The sequence below is a fragment of the Armigeres subalbatus genome, chromosome 3 (genome assembly GCF_024139115.2).
Source record: "Armigeres subalbatus isolate Guangzhou_Male chromosome 3, GZ_Asu_2, whole genome shotgun sequence".
Lineage (NCBI taxonomy): Eukaryota > Metazoa > Arthropoda > Insecta > Diptera > Culicidae > Armigeres > Armigeres subalbatus.
Genome location: NC_085141.1, coordinates 87,309,291 through 87,329,135, shown reverse-complemented (window position 1 = coordinate 87,329,135; position 19,845 = coordinate 87,309,291). Strand labels below are relative to the sequence as shown.

Sequence of the window (19,845 nt, the reverse complement as noted above, 5' to 3'; positions counted from 1 at the left end):
TTCTTTGCTATCATTTTCTATTAATAATTCAAATTTTCCACGGAATAATTGCTTTTTTCGTTTCCTTGTTATTTTTTTTATCCTCCCCCCCTTCCAAGTACTGTCGGACATGAAATAAATTTAATATTTGTATTGCCCTAAATGCAAAAATAATATTTTGGGTTTAAAACTTCGTATTTAATAACAGTCAGTGGAAGTCACAAATCAAAAATGTAACCTCTGACTTGAAGGATAACAACGTATGTAGTCACGGACATCGAAAACCAAGAGGTCGACACATAACTCAACAGCCTGCACGAGTGGAAACATCAAGCATCATGATAGCACTCCAAAATTACCTGGAGATACTGGAGAAATGGAAGCACAACCACCCGAAGAAACAAACGAATATTCGAGACAAGTGCAATTAAGTTACAATTAAGGGGAAGGTTTTTAAGATGGTTCGAAACCCCACCCTGCTTTAGAAGAGGGGGGGGGCTTCTATACAAATGAATCACACATTCCTGGGAAACTAGAGAACTAATTAAGCAATGGAACCAAACTTGGCATATAAAAGATTTTGAAGACAAAAAAGTATCTATTATGATTTGAGACTCCTCCCGCTCTAGAAGGGGCTCCTGTACAAATATAACACTGATATCTGCAGCATAACTCAAGAATAATCAAGCAAAGCAAAGCCCATTTGGCATGTCGAAAAAAAAAGAAGTTTCGACGTTTGCTCAGCCGAATGGAATCGCAAAGCAAACATTAAAACTTAAATTGTGAATACAAAATAAAAGTTTGTGTTACTTATTGATTTTAGGCGTACTTCGTGTAAGTTAGTGTACAATAACTCTGTATGCGCCAGAAATCATTTAGACTCGAATAACTATTTGAAGAGTCATAAATTAAATAAAAGAAAGTCAGTGGAAGTGTGGAAGCTGCTAATTGGAAATGAAATACCAAAGAAAAAGAAGTTTTTAAATTCTGAGAAGATTTTATTACTCATATATTTTTTATTACTTCCAAAGTATATTTTCTGAATATAGATTCCCAAGTGAAACTTAGGAATTCTGATTGAAATTATATGAATACAAAGAATACTACTATACTGTTTTCCTAAGTATAGTTGCCCCATGTCAGTATCGGTGATTAGAAGTATTCATCGAATGATGTAACAACTAGAATGAATTGTTGGCAAGCCTAGCCATGTGCTATGGAGAATTGACTTGTATGGAGAAAGGAACTACGCAACCGATGGAATGGCATCTTAGAAAAACGACATGGAAGAACTACACTCAGCGCAGCACTTATAATAGGTGTTCGCTTATGTGAAATTGTAGTTCCTGTTCTCCAAAGTCCAAACCCTGATAGAAGTGTTTATGTTTTTGATGGAACTTAGAAACAGGAATTATTATACTGCATTGTGCATCCTGGGCCTTCCTTAGCTCAGCAGAAATATGGTGAAGGTGACTGGGTTCAAGACGAGACCCGGTTTGGACCAATATTTATTTTTATGTATATCAAATCGATTGCTTATTATTTTTCATTCTTAAACCAATGTTGCCAGTTGAATGCTGTTACTGAAGCTATGGGTGATGGTTTAAAAATGACGGCGCCCTCATTCCATTCCACTGATACTTTCTAGGACGAAAAATGTTAGATCATCCCTTCCTTCGGATAGGAAATGCAGCAACAATATATCGCAATGATATACAGCCGTGTGTAGCTACTTTTTACCTCGAGGCTTCTATTGTATGGTACACTAATTACCAGGGTTTCGACTTTTCGTTTCAATGAGACCAAAGCAAGCGTTTTTCGGGCCAAGGGAAAATCTTGTTACGTTGTTTATGATGAGGATCATCTTTCACCCATCAGTCTTTTCTCTAGAATTAGCATTGGAAGATGAACGAAAATCTTGCTTATTAGATGAAAATCCTTTTTCGTTTCATTGCTTTTACCTCTCACTCACTTTTCGCGAGAATTATCGCAGAACAATTACAAAATTGTATGGCCGCGCCGGGATTCGAACCCAGAATAGTAAGAATAATAGCTGTGGGGATGCGCTTACTTTAGCAACACCACCACGCTATCTGTATGAAATCGTTAAGTTATTTGTTCCACATAAGCTACTACCATCTGCATTGATGATGCCACGAAAAGACTCGAATATGAAAGAAAAAGAGCAAACCAACGTTTAGCTGCAATCGAAGTGAGCGAAAAATTGTTATCACTCTCCAGGCTGTTTTTCTTTCCCGAAAAGCAATTTCTCCCCGAAAACTTTCGTGAGGGAAAATCATGTGCTCCTGAGATTGAGTGAGCATTACGAACCCTGCTATAATTACTTAAGGGATTTTTCGGATTTTTTCAGCTATTTCTCCCCTCTCTTTTTTCTGTACGAAGCATAAAAAGAGTTATACCTCTCTCCCCAGAAGCCCTTACGTAATTAGTGTACCGGCCTCTATGTATTCTGGGGCGCCATACTTTTCTTAAAACGGTCAGATATATTGAAGTACTCCTCTTTGGTATGTTTTGCTGTCACTGGGAAATTGAAAATTCAATTTGTTTCCCACAAAATTAAAAATTCCGATTACATTGATTTCTTTAAGGCCAGTTCGCCATCCGCTATTCGAAGGAGACGCAAAACAAAGTTAATTTTCCAGCAGGATAATGCTAAGATCCATACCTGTGTAGAAACAACGCCGTGGATAAAGCCGGAGAAAATTGATGTTTAAGACTGGCCGGTATGATCCGCTGATTTGAACCCGATCGAAAATCCTTGGGGTATTACAGTTCGGAGGATTTACGCTGAAAATCAATTTTCAACAAACCAGGAGCTCAAAACCGCAATTCTTCAATCATGAGAAGAAATCGAGCTGGCAACACTGCGAAAACTGGTCCAAAGTATGCAGAAGTATGTATTCATGTTTTTCAATATGTCATTCGAAGATAAAATTGGGAGAATGTAATCTTTCTAAAAATTATCGTTTTGAAAAACATAGTACGGGAATGAACGGAACTGGTATAAAATGCAATTCGATCCAAATGGGACGCATAACTTATTCTATCAGTAGAGAAAGATCGAAACTTATTCGTAATGGAGACCGAAGAAACCTCTGCATCCACCTCAATTTTTTTGCAAGTTTTTTTTGTTAGGGAAAGCATGAGTATTAGCATAGATTTGGATTCACTGAGAGAATTGTATTGTTTTATGCGATATTGATATGCAAAACTATAAACATCTTTAAATATCGTTAAATCCGTAATTATCATTTGGAATGCATTACCAGTACTGATGGCGCGAAAAATTGAGCTTATCGTCGATCATTTTCCCATGTGTAGTGTTGAGAAACCCGAGCAACCCGAAGATGGGTGAGTTCGATTCTCCGTCCGTTTAAGGATGTTTTCGGGTTGGAAACTTTCTCGACACGCTGGACATAGTGTATCTATTGTATTTTCTTCACAAGATACATACTCATGCAATGGCGGTCATTTTTTTTGTTGAGGCGAGAAACCACTGCGTCCACTAATAGAACTTTTATGGTGGGCGGTGGATAGAAAAGCTTTCAATTAATAACTGAGCAAATGTAGTTCAGTCCGTTTTAGCATGACTACAGCTCGACTTCAATGGTCTCTAGCATTTTCCGAAAATCCCTGGATTTCGGAATCGATATCAAGTTAACAAGTGTTGGTCAAACGTAGAGGACACATAATATACTCTTAGTGCTGTTTCAAGGTTAGTTTTCCATTATAATGGTCATGGCTCAGATACGAAAAAGTATAGATGACCAAACTATCGCTATAGAACGTTCTTTGATTGGACGGCACTCTCGTTTTCGCCAGAGATAATGAGCATAGACCGGATAAAACTGCTATGTCTGCTCTCCTATCTAGTGGTTTTAAAAAAGTAATCAAATCGTAAAAAAAGTGACTCGCCATCCGTTTGAATGGATGTTGCGCTATTCCCGTTATTACGCAGTAAAAGTACTACACGGGTTCTGCACCAAGCAGAGGTCACTTTTTGTCACGCACGTCATCAACACCTTTGCGCGTTATCAAATATTTCACTGGCGTTGTTGACGCTACCCATATGTCGCGTGAATGGCTGGGTGAGTAACAATCGATCTACGTTTTTTTTTGTTTGTGCCCGAAAATTTGTAAACATGACAACTTGAGCTCCGGTGGGAAAACAATTTCTCTAATGTCCAATAAGTTTGCACGGCCAGAGGACTATGGGATAGGGTTGAAGGTTGATTAATTTCCACCAATTTTATTGCATCTTCTAAGATAAGTACTAGCTTTTGGCCCCAGTTATCGTGCTTGAATGGGATTAACATGAGTTAACAATTTGAAATCATATTCTTGAAATTACGTAAACCTATCGGTCTCTGCTATCATTTAAAAAATAACTCGACATATTAACACTACATGTATTCATAATGCATCGGAAGCGCGGACAGTTAGAGCATTTAACATCTTTCCATCCCATTTTATTTGGTAAAGCTGTTATAGAGTTCGAGTGTGAACTACAAAGGCGACCAAAAACGACAAACATTAAATCGTCCATTCAGAAAAGGTGTTCATAGGAAAACTTTCGAACGTTTCGTCTGTTAGCCTTTGCAATAATCTAGCTACGCGTGTTTGGCACCCGAATTTGCTTGTGGTCGACAACGAAGGCAGTGTCACATTTTCGCAATCATGTGATTTAGGTGATTGTTTGCACACCGTCACAACGCCCATGGAGGCGAGATTTTATCGCCAGTATGGGGGGTCGGACTTGTTGAGTACGCGACTGATGTCTAATTTACATACACATATAGACTTGCACAGAACGAAGTGCAACAAAAAAAAACGAAGAATGGGAAGGAGTTTAGCACCAGGAAATTGTTCTATTTTTATCTTAGTGGTTGGGGTGGTTTGGTAATCCTAATAATTCTGTTTATTCGAAACGGGATGGTGATCACGAGTGGAAAAAAATAAAGATGGGCGTACCCGTGCGTAGCTGAACTAAGTATATATATACGCTCAAATAAAGTGAATTTGAACAATCTATAGGGAGAACAGTCAAAAATATAAATGATAACAAATTTGCAGAAGTGTTGCAGTAAATATTTTTCCTGTTTACTGTTGGTTGAAATTCGTTTGTGAAACATAGCAAGACGATCGAAAGGGATGTTCGATTGTAAATTTACGGCTGTTGTGATTTCAAAAAAAGTCATGATTGCTGAATGCAAAGCGAAAGAGCAACATAATATCTCCATTATACAGTTGTACAAGCATTTCAAGTATTACTTGTCTTTTAATAAAGGTAAAAATGAGAAAATAATGTCTTGCAAAAGTAGAGCAATTGACCGGTTGAAATAAATAAATAATTATATTACTTATGGAAAAAGATTTGATATTTGTTTTTTATAAATTTCAAAAGTATAGCACTTTAGCGGTTAGAATGGTCTAAAATGCTTCGCCTCTATGATATGATTGCAACTGTATTTCTGTTCTCGAGGAACCGAACTTACCTTATCGCCGCTGGAGTAAAAGAAATATTTTAGTTTAACAATATTACAGTGTTCTAGCCGTCGCATAATCTGTAGTTCTCGGTTCTGAAAGTAGACAAAAAGTAAATAAAACATAGATTAATAATTAGTTCATAAATCACACAACAGATATGATGAGTGTGAACCGACTGGGACCGGTAGTAACCCCGAAAATGTGCGCCCTGTGTCAATACCCGACAGGTTGAAATCTATTGGCCTTCCTTTCTCGAAATGAAATTAATTTAGCTTTTTCGAAGTCCGTCATCGATCGGGTTGGAGAACAGTGAATAATTAATTGAATTGTATGTTCCATTTTCGGCGTTCGATTCAGCAGCCTGGGTAACCGTGTCAATCCATTTATGTTGACGTAGGACTGCGTCTGTGTTTTCTATACCGGGGTACACTTTGCGATTGCAAAAATCGAAAAGTGTCAAAACATGTTCATACCTTAGCCGTTTCTCGATGGATTTTCAATTTCTATCGACCATTGGATCAATGAAGAATTAACGCTTCATATCCAATATATAAAAATATTGATTTTAAATGTTTATTATAAAAAAATTGCCAGTTTAGCAATCCGTTTCGGTAAACCTACAAATACCATCACCCAACCTGTGGCTGTTTGTTTTCCTATTTTTTGCAAGAATAGAATACGTATTTTTGGACGAGGATTCAGAATTTATAAAAATCTCATTTTGACCAAAAATGTCACACATACCGTTTTTCAAACAAACGGTTTAATTACAAATAATATGCATTACAAATAGTTACGTAGTCCTACGTCACCTTTGCGTTCCACACTTGAGTTTTTTTTATTACATTTTTAGATAAATTTAACTACCTACATAATTTAGATATAGGATTTAGCCATTACCAATTTTTATATTTTACAGTCCACTAACTAATAGGTTTCAAGTCACTAGATTTTAGAGAAAATTGTGAACTATAAAAATTTCGTGTTAAAAATACTGTCACCACCGCACTATAATAAACTATATAGTTAAATAAACAATATTATAAATAACATCCCAAAACTGTTTTCGCATCATAAATCGTATGAATCGCATATGAATCAAACAATTCTGCAAACACAGTTGACACAAATAATTCAAAAATACGTAAAATTTAACTGATCAAAAACTCTATTATAATCAATTAGCAAGGAGTAAACTCCGAACAGACATAAACTAAATTGCTGGAAACCGACCCTCACCTTTGGTTACTGCTGCTATAAATCCATTCAATCGTGTTTTGTCCTGAAGTTGAGCAAAGTCGTAAAAAGTTGCTCCCGTACAATTTACGGTTTTTATGACGCACACTCGCAAACAGGTGCTCGCCTTCGCCGTAGAGAAAGTTTTGCTTACGGTGGAAAAGGATGAGTATGAAATAAGCACTCTTAAAGTATCCGAAAATGGAAAACATGAAATACTTAGGTATATGTTAGATATAGACTTCCACTGTCACCCGAGAAAAGGACTGAACTTGAATTTATCGATCGATTTGACAGGAAGCCATGTGATAGTTTCTTACGATTACTAGCTGAAAGCATCTCATCTAATAAAGAAGCCAACTTCGGTTCGTTAAAGCCAATTTAACGTAATTAATTTTGCTGAAACACTAATCGGAGCTCAGCGTTCGGTTGATTTTTTTTTGCCAGCAAACTAAAACATCTTGATGTTGCTCGAAATGTGGGGCAGCCAAATCAACTCTTCGTAAATAGCTTGACATTTTTGCTAGACCTGAATAGAACTAGCAATTTGACTACATCAATTACTCAAATTGTAAATTATTGCTTTTCATTTAAATTTTTTGTTTGAAATTTTTTTGAGCGCAATTTTGTTATTGGGAATCGCTAAGATTCTTGATTTTTGGATAATCCTAATACGTGTATGGAAATGTTGAATATTTATAAATTTAATATTGATAAGATCTTCCACCCTTATTGCCTTTCTCGTATTTTTTCATTGGCATTTCCAAATTTTCTACGTCAATTTTCTAATTTTCCAAGAAGCGTTTCCATTTCAGCCGGGCATCGTTGATTTGGAAAAGCCATACAACGAAATACTGTCCAAGCCAAGATGAATACACCACTAGGTGTTCCAATCTGCCAAATTCACGATTCAGCCATCTTGGATTTTAGTATGGGAGAGCCAGCCGGTTTGTTTATGTTTTGCACCGAAAATGAATTTTTCACCCCCGCCTTCTTCTCGTCCATAAATTGGGCAGACTGAAACACCTAGCTGTGTATTCATCTTGGTCCAAGCTTTTGTCGGACTTCATTCGGCCGAAAGCAATTATTTACACCATGGTGGCTTTTCGGAGCCCATACCCACGCTAAATTGGGCAGAAAAAAGATCTTCCAACCGCTTGGATGGAAAGCACGTCGCCTGCCGCGTCGTCGGTCGGTGTATGTTGTTTTGCTATGTGGTCACAATGGTGGGTAGCCTTGGCGACGGTTGCTCTCCAATGGGTGGATGTGGTCCGCGTCCCACGTAGATGGCGGCTAAGAAATTTGAATGAACCGCCTGCGTTGCTTGTGCTGTGCAGGGTTTCCTTCCGATGGACATTGCATCCGCTAGTCACGTTTAGTGCGCTGCGGATTCCCGGTGTCCTTCGCCTTTTTTCTCCGTACATAAATATTTGAAAGATGTCATCTCTATTCTGGAGAAGCAACTGAATAGATTGTAACCGAGCAGCAAGGATGAATGTTCGTAGGATGCAATCGCCCCGGGCGGTCCTTAGCTACAGAATGGTGAAAATAAGATCGCATGTCGAACGGGAAGTTCAGTAAATTTCTGGGTCACTTTTCACACAATTCATATCGCCATATGTTAGCAATTTTTCACGAACCATTTAGTAATTTGAACTTTTATTTATTTGTTACAAATTTCATATTGTACACAATATGGATGTGTAAATTTATATCAATACGTCTGTGGTTGTCACACGTAGAAAATCAATCCAATGGAAAATAAGGCAGAATAAAATAACAAATTTTGTGACAATCCATTTTGTCGTAACAAAACAGCCATAATCCACAGCTTTAAGGATTATTCGATCTGGGAAACAATACTACCGCTTCCCTTATCTTAGGTTCCGTACAAAGATTATATAACACCGTCTAATAGAATGAGATAAAACGAGTTGAAAAATTGGGTCGCAATCGACTTGCACTTTTATCACGCAAACTCATCGCCAGGTGTGGAGAGGTATCAGTGATGAACTCTATAGCCATTTAGGAAAAATCAGACAAATAAAGATTTTAAAAAAATGTGTTTCTAAGAAATTCTTTCCTGAACCAGGTCAACGAATTTCATCAAGAGTTCCTCTATTTGTTATTCATAGCCTACGAAAGAGTTTTCGGTCGTCTGAACCACGAAATTCTTTGGTATGTCATGAGACATGGGGGAGTTCAAGATAAAAAAGTTGAACTCGTAAAGCACAGTAAAAAGAATTTTCAGAATTTTCACAAAAAAATCTTTGTAATTTTCTCGCGGAATTTCCACTTGGACATCTTTGAAATTCAGGAATTCGAAGTCGGGAAATTATTCATAATATCTAAGGGAACTTCTATGGAACTTCCGCAGAATGTTGATTAGAATTTCCACCAGTCTTGACTATTTTGACGTTTATCAAAATTGTCCACCTAGTATTGACTATTTTGACGGTTAACATAATTTCGTTCCTGTATGAGAGGAGGAGAAGAAAGCGTATTCAGCAGCTAGTGACCGATTGATTTTTACCCACCGATAAGCCGCCATTACCAAGCGTGGAAAGGTGGGTATGGCGATAAAAGAAGAAAATACTTTCTTTGAATGAACGCATCTGGATGATAAAAGGCGAATAGTGAGGATAATGCCTTCTTTAAATAGCCGCGTCTGCCCGGTATAAGGCGAAGGGAGGAGATAATTATAATTAAATTATCGCGTCTGCCCGGTATAAGGCGAAGGGAGGAGATAATGCCTTCTTTATATGATCGCGTTTGCCCGGTATAAGGTCAATCAAAAAGATAATGTTTTTTTTTAAATGATCGCATTTGCCCGAAGGCCAAGGGAGGAGATGATGCCTTCTTTAAATGAACATGGACCATCCTAGAGGAGGACTTTCAAGTATTCAGAGTATTCGAAAGACGGGTGCTTAGGACCATCTTTGGCGGTGTACAAGAAGACGGTGTGTGGCGGCAAAGGATGAACCCAGATCTCAGGATTATCACTGCACTTACCTTCTTATCACAGCGCATTAGAATTAAGCTATTGAACACTTTTATGCACAGAAGCAACCCGAAAGGTTGATGGGATGATTATCAAACTTCAAGTAGTAGTGGTGCATGGTCGATTTTAAAAGCACCCTACTAATAATTTTTGTTTTAGATAATGCGACAACAAAACTATTAATTACAGTAAAGCTGCGGTTCTCAACCTTTTTCTTGAGAGGTACCCCTACGAACTTTGGCATTAATTGGGGTACCTTCTCTCGAAAGAAGGCTTCCTATCCTCTTGAAAAAATTCCGAGCCCTTTGAAGGGAGGCTCCTTTCAACTTTTGAATCTTTTTAAAGTAGGTTTCCGCGCCTCTTGATTAAATGCTTCTGAGCCTCTTGTAGATAGGCTTCCGAGCCTCTTGAAGACGGAGTCACTTAAAAGGAGGCTTCCTTTGCATCTTGAAATGACGCTTCTGAGCGTCTTGAAAGAAGAAACCCGAGCTTCTTGAAGCGAGGCTTCGGAGCTTCTTTAAAAGAGGCTTCCGAATCTCTTGAAAGTAGACTTCCGAGCCTCTTGAAACAGGCTTCCTTGCCTCTTAAAAGGAGTCTTACGAGCTTTTTGAAAGAAGGCAACCTAACCACTTGAAAGGAGGCTTCCGAGCCTCTCGAAGGGAGCCTTCCGGGGGGGAGCCTCTTGGAAATAGGCTTCAGAGCCTCTTGGAAAAAGGCTTCAAAGCCTCTTGAAAAGAGGCTTCCGAGCCTCTTGGAAGAAGGCTTCCGAGCCCCTTGAAAGGATCTTGGAAGGAAGCTTCCGAGCCTCTTAAAAGGAGGCTTACGAGCTTTTTTAAAGAAGGAAACCTAACCACTTGAAAGGAGGCTTCCGAACCTTTTGAAAAGAGGCTTCCGAGTCTCTTGAAAGGAGACTTCTGAGCCTCTTGAAAGGAGGTTTCCGAGCCTCTTGAACGGCGACTTCCGAGCCTCTTGAAAGAAGGCTTACAAGCCGCTTGAAAGAAGGCTTCCGAGCCTCTTGAAAGGAGGCCTCCGAGCCTCTTGAAAGGAGACTTCCGAACCTCTTGATAGGAGGCTTCCGAGCCTCTTGAAAGGAGGCTTCTGAGCCTCTTAAAAGGAGGCTTCCGAGCCTCTTGAAAGGAGGCTTCTGAGCCTGGAAAGAGGTTTTTGAGCTTCTTGAAAGGAGGCTTCCGAGTCTTCTTCCGAAAGGAGAGAAAAATTCCGAGCTTCTTGAAGCGAGGCTTCCGAGCATCTTTAAAGGAGGCTTCTGGGCCTTCTGAAAGTAGACTTCCGAGCCTCTTGAAAGCAGGCTTCCTTGCCTCTTAAAAGAAGGCTTCCGAGCCTCTCGAAGGGAGCCTTCCGAGCCTCTTGGAAAAAGGATTCAGAGCCTCTTGAAAGGAGGCTTCCGAGCCTCTTGAAAGGATTTTGGTAGGAAGCTTCTGAGCCTCTTAAAAGGAGACATCCGAACCTCTTGATAGGAGGCTTCCGAGCCTCATGAAAGGAGGCTTCCGAGCCTCTTGAAAGGAGGCTTCCGAGCCTCTTGAAAGGAGGCTTCCGAGCCTCTTGAAAGGAGGCTTCCGAGCCTCTTGAAAGGAGGCCTGAGCCTCTTGAAAGGAGGCTTGAGGCCTCTTGAAAGGAGGCTTGAGCCTCTTGAAAGGAGGCTGGAGCCTCTTGAAAGGAGGCCTGAGCCTCTTGAAAGGAGGCTTCTGAGCCTCTTGAAAGGAGGCTTCCGAGGCCTCTTGAAAGGAGGCCTGAGCCTCTTGAAAGGAGGCTTCTGAGCCTCTTGAAAGGAGGCTTCTGAGCCTCTTGAAAGGAGGCTCTGAGCCTCTTGAAAGGAGGCCTGAGCCTCTTGAAAGGAGGCTTCTGAGCCTCTTGAAAGGAGGTTTCTGAGCCTCTTGAAAGGAGGTTTGAGGCCTCTTGAAAGGAGGTTTCTGAGCCTCTTGAAAGGAGGCTTCTGAGCCTCTTGAAAGGAGGCTTCTGAGCCTCTTGAAAGGAGGCTTTGAGCCTCTTGAAAGGAGGCTTCTGAGCCTCTTGAAGGAGGCTTCTGAGGCCTCTTGAAAGGAGGCTTCTGAGCCTCTTGAAAGGAGGCTTGAGCCTCTTGAAAGGAGGCTTCTGAGCCTCTTGAAAGGAGGCTTCTGAGCCTCTTGAAAGGAGGCTTCTGAGCCTCTTGAAAGGAGGCTTGAGCCTCTTGAAAGGAGGCTTCTGAGCCTCTTGAAAGGAGGCTTCTGAGCCTCTTGAAAGGAGGCCTGAGCCTCTTGAAAGGAGGCTTCTGAGCCTCTTGAAAGGAGGCCTGAGCCTCTTGAAAGGAGGCCTGAGCCTCTTGAAAGGAGGCTTCCTGAGCCTCTTGAAAGGAGGCTTGAGCCTATTGAAAGGAGGCTGAGCCTCTTGAAAGGAGGCTTCTGAGCCTCTTGAAAGGAGGCTTGAGGCCTCTTGAAAGGAGGCCTGAGCCTCTTGAAAGGAGGCTTCCGAGCCTCTTGAAAGGAGGCTTCCGAGCCTATTGAAAGGAGGCTTCCGAGCCTCTTGAAAGGAGGCTTCCGAGCCTCTTGAAAGGAGGCTTCCGAGCCTCTCGAAGGGAGCCTTCCGAGCCTCTTGGAAAAAGGATTCAGAGCCTCTTGAAAGGAGGCTTCCGAGCCTCTTGAAAGGATTTTGGTAGGAAGCTTCTGAGCCTCTTAAAAGGAGACATCCGAACCTCTTGATAGGAGGCTTCCGAGCCTCATGAAAGGAGGCTTCCGAGCCTCTTGAAAGGAGGCTTCCGAGCCTCTTGAAAGGAGGCTTCCGAGCCTCTTGAAAGGAGGCTTCCGAGCCTCTTGAAAGGAGGCTTCCGAGCCTATTGAAAGGAGGCTTCTGAGCCTCTTGTAAGGAGGCTTCCGAGCCTCTTGAAAGGAGGCCTGAGCCTCTTGAAAGGAGGCTTCTGAGCCTCTTGAAAGGAGGCTTCTGAGCCTCTTGAAAGGAGGCTTCTGAGCCTCTTGAAAGGAGGCTTCTGAGCCTCTTGAAAGGAGGCTTCTGAGGCCTCTTGAAAGGAGGCTTCTGAGCCTCTGGAAAGGAGGCTTCTGAGCCTCTTGAAAGAAGGCTTCTGAGCCTCTTGAAAGGAGGCTTCTGAGCCTCTTCAAAGGAGGCTTCTGAGCCTCTTGAAAGGAGGCTCTGAGCCTCTTGAAAGGAGGCCTGAGCCTCTTGAAAGGAGGCTTCCTGAGCCTCTTGAAAGGAGGCTTCTGAGCCTCTTGAAAGGAGGCTCTGAGCCTCTTGAAAGGAGGCTTCGAGCCTCTTGAAAGGAGGCTCTGAGCCTCTTGAAAGGAGGCTCTGAGCCTCTTGAAAGGAGGCCTGAGCCTCTTGAAAGGAGGCTCTGAGCCTCTTGAAAGGAGGCTTCTGAGCCTCTTGAAAGGAGGCTTCTGAGCCTCTTGAAAGGAGGCTCTGAGCCTCTTGAAAGGAGGCTCTGAGCCTCTTGAAAGGAGGCTTCCAAGCCTCTTGAAAGGAGGCTTCTGAGCCTCTTGAAAGGAGGCTTCTGAGCCTCTTGAAAGGAGGCTTCCAAGGCCTCTTGAAAGGAGGCTTCTGAGCCTCTTGAAAGGAGGCTTGAGCCTCTTGAAAGGAGGCTCTGAGCCTCTTGAAAGGAGGCTTCCGAGCCTCTTGAAAGGAGGCTTCAAGCCTCTTGAAAGGAGGCTTCTGAGCCTCTTGAAAGGAGGCTTCCAAGCCTCTTGAAAGGAGGCTTCCAAGCCTCTTGAAAGGAGGCCTGAGCCTCTTGAAAGTAGACTCTGAGCCTCTTAAAGGAGGCTCTGAGCCTCTCGAAGGAGCTTGGAGCCTCTTGAAAGGAGGCTTCCGAGCCTCTTGAAAGGAGGCTTCCGAGCCTCTTGAAAGGAGGCTTCCGAACCTCTTGAAAGAAGGCTTCCGAGCCTCTTGAAAGGAGGCTTCCGAGCCTCTTGAAAGGAGGCTTCCGAGCCTCTTGAAAGGAGGCTTCCGAGTCTCTTGAAAGGACTCTTGGAAGGAGGATTTTGAGCCTCTCGAAAGCGAATTCCGAGGAGGCTTCCGAGCCTTTTAAAAGGACCCTTTCGAGCCTCTTGAAAGGAGCCTTCCGAACCTCTTGAAAGGAGGCTTTCGAGCCTTTTGAAAGGAGGCTTCCGAGTCTCATGAAAGGAGGCTTCTGAGCCTCTTGAAAGGAGGCTTCCGAGCCTCTTGGAGGGAGGCTTCCGAGCTTCCTGAAAGAAGTCTTCCAAACTGCTTGAAAGGAGGCTTCCGAGTCTCTTGAAAGGAGGGGTTTGAGCCTCTAGAAAAGAAGGCTTCCGAGCCTTTTGAAAGAAGGCACTCCAGACTCTTGAAAGGAGGCTTCCGAGCTCTTGGAAGGATTTTGAGCCTCTCGAAAGCGACTTCCGGGGAGGCTTCCGAGCCTCTTGAAAGGAGCTTTCCGAGCCTCTTGAAAGGAGGTTTTTGAGCTTCTTGAATAGAGGCTTCTGAGCCTGGAAAGAGATTTTTGAGTTTCTTGAAAGGAGGCTTCCGAGTCTCTTGAAAGGAAGCTTCCGAGCCTCTTGAAAGGAGGCTTCCAGCTTCTTGGAAGGAGGCTTTTGAGCCTTTTGAAAGGAGGCTTCCGAGTCTTTTGGAAGGAGCCTTCCGAACCTCTTGGAAAGAGGATTTTCAGCCTCTTGAGAGCAGGCTTCTGAGCCGCTTGATATGAGTCTTCCGAATCTCTTGAAAGGAGGTTTCTGAGCCTCTTGAAAGGAGGCTTCCGAGCCTTTTGAAAGGATATTGAAAGGAGGCTTCCGAGCATTTTTAAAGGATTTTTAAAGAATCTTGAAAGGAGGCTTCCGAGCCTCTTGAAAGGAGGTTTTTGAGCCCCATTTTTGTTTAATATTAGTTTCGGTAAAAACTATTGTAAAAATTAAAATGCATGAATACACAAAGTGTGTAAAGCACAATCATCTTCTTCTCTATTTCCATTACATCCCAACTGGGACATTCCCGCCTTGCAGCTTACATGCCCGTTTCGACCTACTCAGAGACTGAATAAAATGGTATTTCCTTCTCTTTTTTTCTCGCAGAAATCTTACTCATTTTTCGTAAAAAGTGGAACTACTCAAATTTTTAATTGAGAAAAATAGAGACGGCAATACAATTTCACTCAGTCTCTGAGTAGTTTGAAACGGACGTGTAGTGTTCATTAAGCTCTTCCACAGTTATTATCTGCGAGGTTTTCAAGCCAAGTTACCATTTTTGCATTTGCATATCATAAGGCTAACATGATGAGACTTTTATGTCCAGGGAAGTCGAGAAAATTTCCAACCCGAAAATTTCGTATACCGCACCAGGAATCTAACTCAGCAACCCTCCGCGTGGTCTTGCTTTGTATCACAATGATACCTACTCTATGTTAACCTTTTGTCTGTGCTTAAAAATACTTACGTTGTCTGTTGCTCTGGGGTCAAATTGACCCCAAATTGAAATTACTATAACTTTTTTATTGTTTGGCCGATTTTGGATTGGCTGTTTCGAAAAATATTTTAATCATCTTTCAGGTCGTAACCAAAGATTGACTATTGGTGAGCGGGTACATCTCGGGGAGGGGTTTTAGTGAACAAGGGTACAAAAACAGTGATTTTTCATGATTATTTTACTTATATCCGAAAATCCTACCCATTTTGAGCTGCACCTTTTTTAAAAAGGTTATGCAGGAAGGTTTGTGTTTTGGCATGAGGCGTTGATAAGTTTAGACCTTGGCCGCCAGGTGGTGGGATATTTGAATTCATTATTTTAGACTACTCAAGATATTCCGATATATAGAATTATCCTCACTCTAAATATCCTTATCGCACAAATTTAAAATTTGTTAAAATGGCGTCTTAATCAAAGGTCATCTAGTGGGAATGGACTGTCTTGTGACGGAAGTATTAATTACAAATAGGCGGCAAATTGGCTGATCTTTGGTTTCGCATGTAGACCCGAAGGCCTTAATTCTAGGGTTTTCTTGGATGACCTAAAACATATTCTGTGAACACATTCTATTATTTACAGCATCGCTGGAGCAGGTTGAATACAAAGAAAACTTTGATGAACTACAACCACAACATTCATATTTGCCAAAAATGCTACAAAACCAAAATACATCAGATCTCACATGGAACAATATACTCAAATATAACAGCTCACTAGCGTCGCATCTTGGAAGAAGTGCTCATTACGTTGAGCACCGCTTTGTAGTCCTGGACATCCTGAACAATGTTGCCGATTACAACTAGGGTGTAGGTATGAGGGATCTCAAGCTAAAGCAATATTTCATACATGCAAGAATATTGCAAGTACACTAGCGCTGCCTATTTGTAAAGTTCCTAATTATTTATTTCGTCACATGATAGTCCATTCCTACCAGACGAACTTTGTTAAAGACGTCGTCTTTACAAATTTCAAATTTGTGTGATAAGAATATTAACAATGAGGAAAATTCCATATATCGGAATTACTTGAGTAGTCTAAAATAATGAATTCAAATACACCTCCACCTAGCGACCAAGCTCTAAACTAATCAATGCCTCATGTCAAAGCACACACCTTCCTGCATAACCTTTTTGAAAAGGTGCAGTTCAAAATGGGTAGGATTTTCGGATAAAAGTTAAATAAGAATGAAAAATCACTGCTTCCGTACCCTTTTTTGCGAAAACCCCTCCCCGCGAGTTACCCGCTCACCTATAATCATTCTATGGTAACGACCTGAAAGATGATTAAATTATCTTTCGAAACATTTTAAACACATTTTAAAAGTTATAGCAATTTCAATTTGGGGTCAATTTGACCCCAGAGCATAGACAACGTTTTTTGAAAAAAGTACACTGTAGCGCATATTTTCAAGATTTTTCAAACGAACCTAGGAGACACCTGGGAACACCCTGCACCTAGGAGACAGATCTCGGCGAGTTTTAACAAACTACCAAAAATTAGGATAATCGGTTGAAAACTAAAAAGATGGCAGCCACTAAAAGTGGCCTGGGGTCATATTGACCCCAGAGCACAGACAAAAGGTTAAAAAAGTCGAGAATAGTTCCAGCCCCAAAGATCCCCTCGAATAAACCGAGAAATCGAACCCTCCACATCAGGGTTGGTAATGCCATTCCGTTGCCGATTAGGCGATTTGAGATCCTAAATACTTATCATCCCAGTACAATGAAAAAAAAAATCTCCAAACCACTATAAAAGACTACTCGTACCCGGTTTCCCTATAATCCGAAATGAAAACTCACCTTAAATCTTTTGTCCTGTAACACCTTCTTAATCGCGACTAGCTCCCCCGTATCACAGAGCGTCGCCTGGAATACGACGCCAAAGCTTCCATTGCCGATCACCTTGGTATCTGTGTATGATACTTCCTGTGGTCTGTCTGGTCCCTGGCCGGCTGTTGCCACAACCGTTGTCACTTTTGAACCATCTTTACCTGTTCCGCGCGGGAGGAAAGGAAGAGAGAAGAGAAAAAAAGACGGTGCCGATTAAATTACGTTCTTTTGATATATTCGATTAGGCGGGTGGGGTGGTAATGGTTGTCGTCGTCCGCTATCGATCGGAAACATCGGAGAAAGGTGGAATCGGATATGAATCTAAAAATATATGAGGATTTTACTTTTCTGGTGCGGTTTTGACATATCGGTGGCAATATTTTCGGTGTACGGAAGCCTAGAATTATTATTTAATGCGGTATGATATGATATTTTTGTCATCGATGTCAACGAATCGATGATTCCTAAATTTGGGAAAATAAGTATCGTTGCTTTTTCTGTTTTGTATTGACTTTCATATCATTAGGTAAAGTATAAAGAACTGGCTCCATGACGACTTAAAGCTAGTTTTTCCTCGTAAAAAAATCTCGCGTAAAAAGCAATCCCACTTCATTGTTACCTATACCTATTTCACTAGAATTAAAGGGGATGAGATGATTTAACATTACGACGCATCTTTATCACAAGCAAATAAAATAAATGCTTGACGGTGACGCAGGAAGCCACATTCCCAAAAGCTTGAAGATGGCATATTCTGCCTTATTTTGTTATTCGTTGGTACGGAGAACCGTAACGAAAGTTGGCTACAGCGGCAAAATTGTGACCCGCCACAATTCAATATTCATAAAATTGGGTGAATCTTGCTCCCCCACGCCACCCCGTTTGTCAGTGAGCAGCATCACGTGATGCCGGTCTGTGGGTGGTTCATTACCAAGAATAACAAAACGTTGGCATGATACGGCAGTGTCATCGTCCTTTCCCGGTAGCAATCTTCCGATTCCGAAAAATCTAAGATAGACGTATATACAGATTGAAGGCACGCAGTGTGATATAAATTTATAGAAGATGTCACACCATCCACCTTTTTTTTTTTAAATGACTTCTTCTATTTGACAAGCAAGGGCTCAGCTTCGTTCAACTGGCCTAAGTTAGGAAAAGCAGTCAGTTGAGTAAATTTTCAATAAAGTGCTGGAAGCTTTCACCTGTAGTCGGCAAAATTAGATAAAGTCATTTACATGAATTTAAAACGATTCATCTAGAACAAAATGTCCCTTTCGCCGGAGAAGGTATTCTGTTCTGCGAAGCGACAGCAATTAGCACAGCAATTAAGTCACATTACCGTTCAATTAATTCAATCAATTAACCCTCTCGATGACTCATATAACCTGCTGTCAACGCCCATACATATCGTAAGGGGTAAATTGTAGCGTATTATTTCATTTACCACCGCCAACAACTTCAATTGTTGAATCGAATCTAACAAAGCAAAGTCAGCCATCATTGGAAAAACGATACAGGCGGTGTGGCGGTGACGAGGGCGTTCCAAACCCGGATTTAGTCGGTGAACAAGAATAAAATTAATTTTCCGATTCCTGTTGCAATTGAAACGCGCGAATTAAACAAAAGCTGTATATGGGTTCACATAGTATACGTTCTGTTCTGACCTCCTACCGTCACGGATTTGCACAGGAAAAAATCATGTTGAAATATTATCGTAAAAAAAACAACTGCAATCTGGTGTTGTAATTAGGATTAAATATTGTTGGAGTTTAAAGTAATGGTCACTCCATGATTTTTTTAAGGTGAGTAGCTAGAGATATGAAACCGCAATGGAATAATATTGTGCCCAAGATATTTCGACTAAGATTCTATTGTTGCCTTTTCACCCTATAAAAATGCACACATTACCGCAATGATTGCACTCAGCAGCGGAATATACCGCATCTATATTTTCTGCGTGCTATTTCTGCGGTAGTTTGTTTTTATTGCAATATTAATTAAATTACCGCAATTTAGCACAATTCACAAATTTCCTATAAAACAGAGTTGAAAGGTAATCAAAAGAACGTGAGTCAGAGGAGGGACTAAATGCTGAACTAATTTGCACGTAGTATAATAATGAATCGACACATACGACATACGACACATACAAACACATCCAAAGTTATACAGAAACACGTGGGTAAGCTAATGACGATCTGCCAAAGCCCAAGGATTCCAGGATTTCACAAACATTCAAAATATAAAAGTACAAAAGGACTTAAAAAATTGAAGGTTAACTACGGAATCCCAAATTTCTTCTCACAAGACCCACAGTGTCTTTGAGATTCTTGTAGTTTATTGAGAAACTCAGGTTTTTTTTTAACTTAACCAAACATTCATGTTCCAAGAATCACTTCGAAAGCAACACATTCAGTTTCGCTTTCTGCTGCTCTGGTAGACTGGCCTTCAGCTAATTTAATACAAACAAAATGACATTTTTAACTGATTTCCAGCAACATTTTTTCGTTTTTTACTTTCGATTACTGATCCACGAATACTAACTACTAGTTGAATACTACTATAGATTAGAGTTCGTAATGCTCACTCAATCTCAGGAGCACAGGAGCTCAGCCTCGAAAACTTTCAGCGAGAGATTGCTTTTCAAAAAAGAAAAACAGTCTGAGAAGTGATAAACATTTTCGCTCGTTTCGTTTGCAGCGAAAAGTTGGTTTGCTCGTTTTCTTTTTCATCCAAGTCTTTTCGTGGCATCACCAATGCAAACTGCAGCAGCCTTTATGAAACAAATAATCTGGTTCTTACATGTAGATAGCATGGTGGTGTTGCTAGGATGCGCGCATCACTACACTATTATTGGTTAATATTCTTGGTTCGAATCCC

At 41.0% G+C, this 19,845-nt stretch overlaps 1 protein-coding gene across 2 annotated transcripts in view; it reads right to left on the bottom strand.

Moving 5' to 3' along the window:
* LOC134219425 (glycogen synthase kinase-3 beta) overlaps positions 1-19,845 on the bottom strand; it is a 90,063-nt gene that overhangs the window by 29,115 nt on the left and 41,103 nt on the right. For both annotated transcript variants that reach the window (XM_062698153.1, XM_062698154.1), the window contains exons 3-4: positions 16,936-17,126; positions 5,496-5,579 (exon numbers count right to left, since the gene is read on the bottom strand). In XM_062698153.1, the coding sequence (XP_062554137.1) occupies positions 5,496-5,579; positions 16,936-17,126 (275 nt within the window). The remainder of the gene's footprint in view (positions 1-5,495; positions 5,580-16,935; positions 17,127-19,845) is intronic.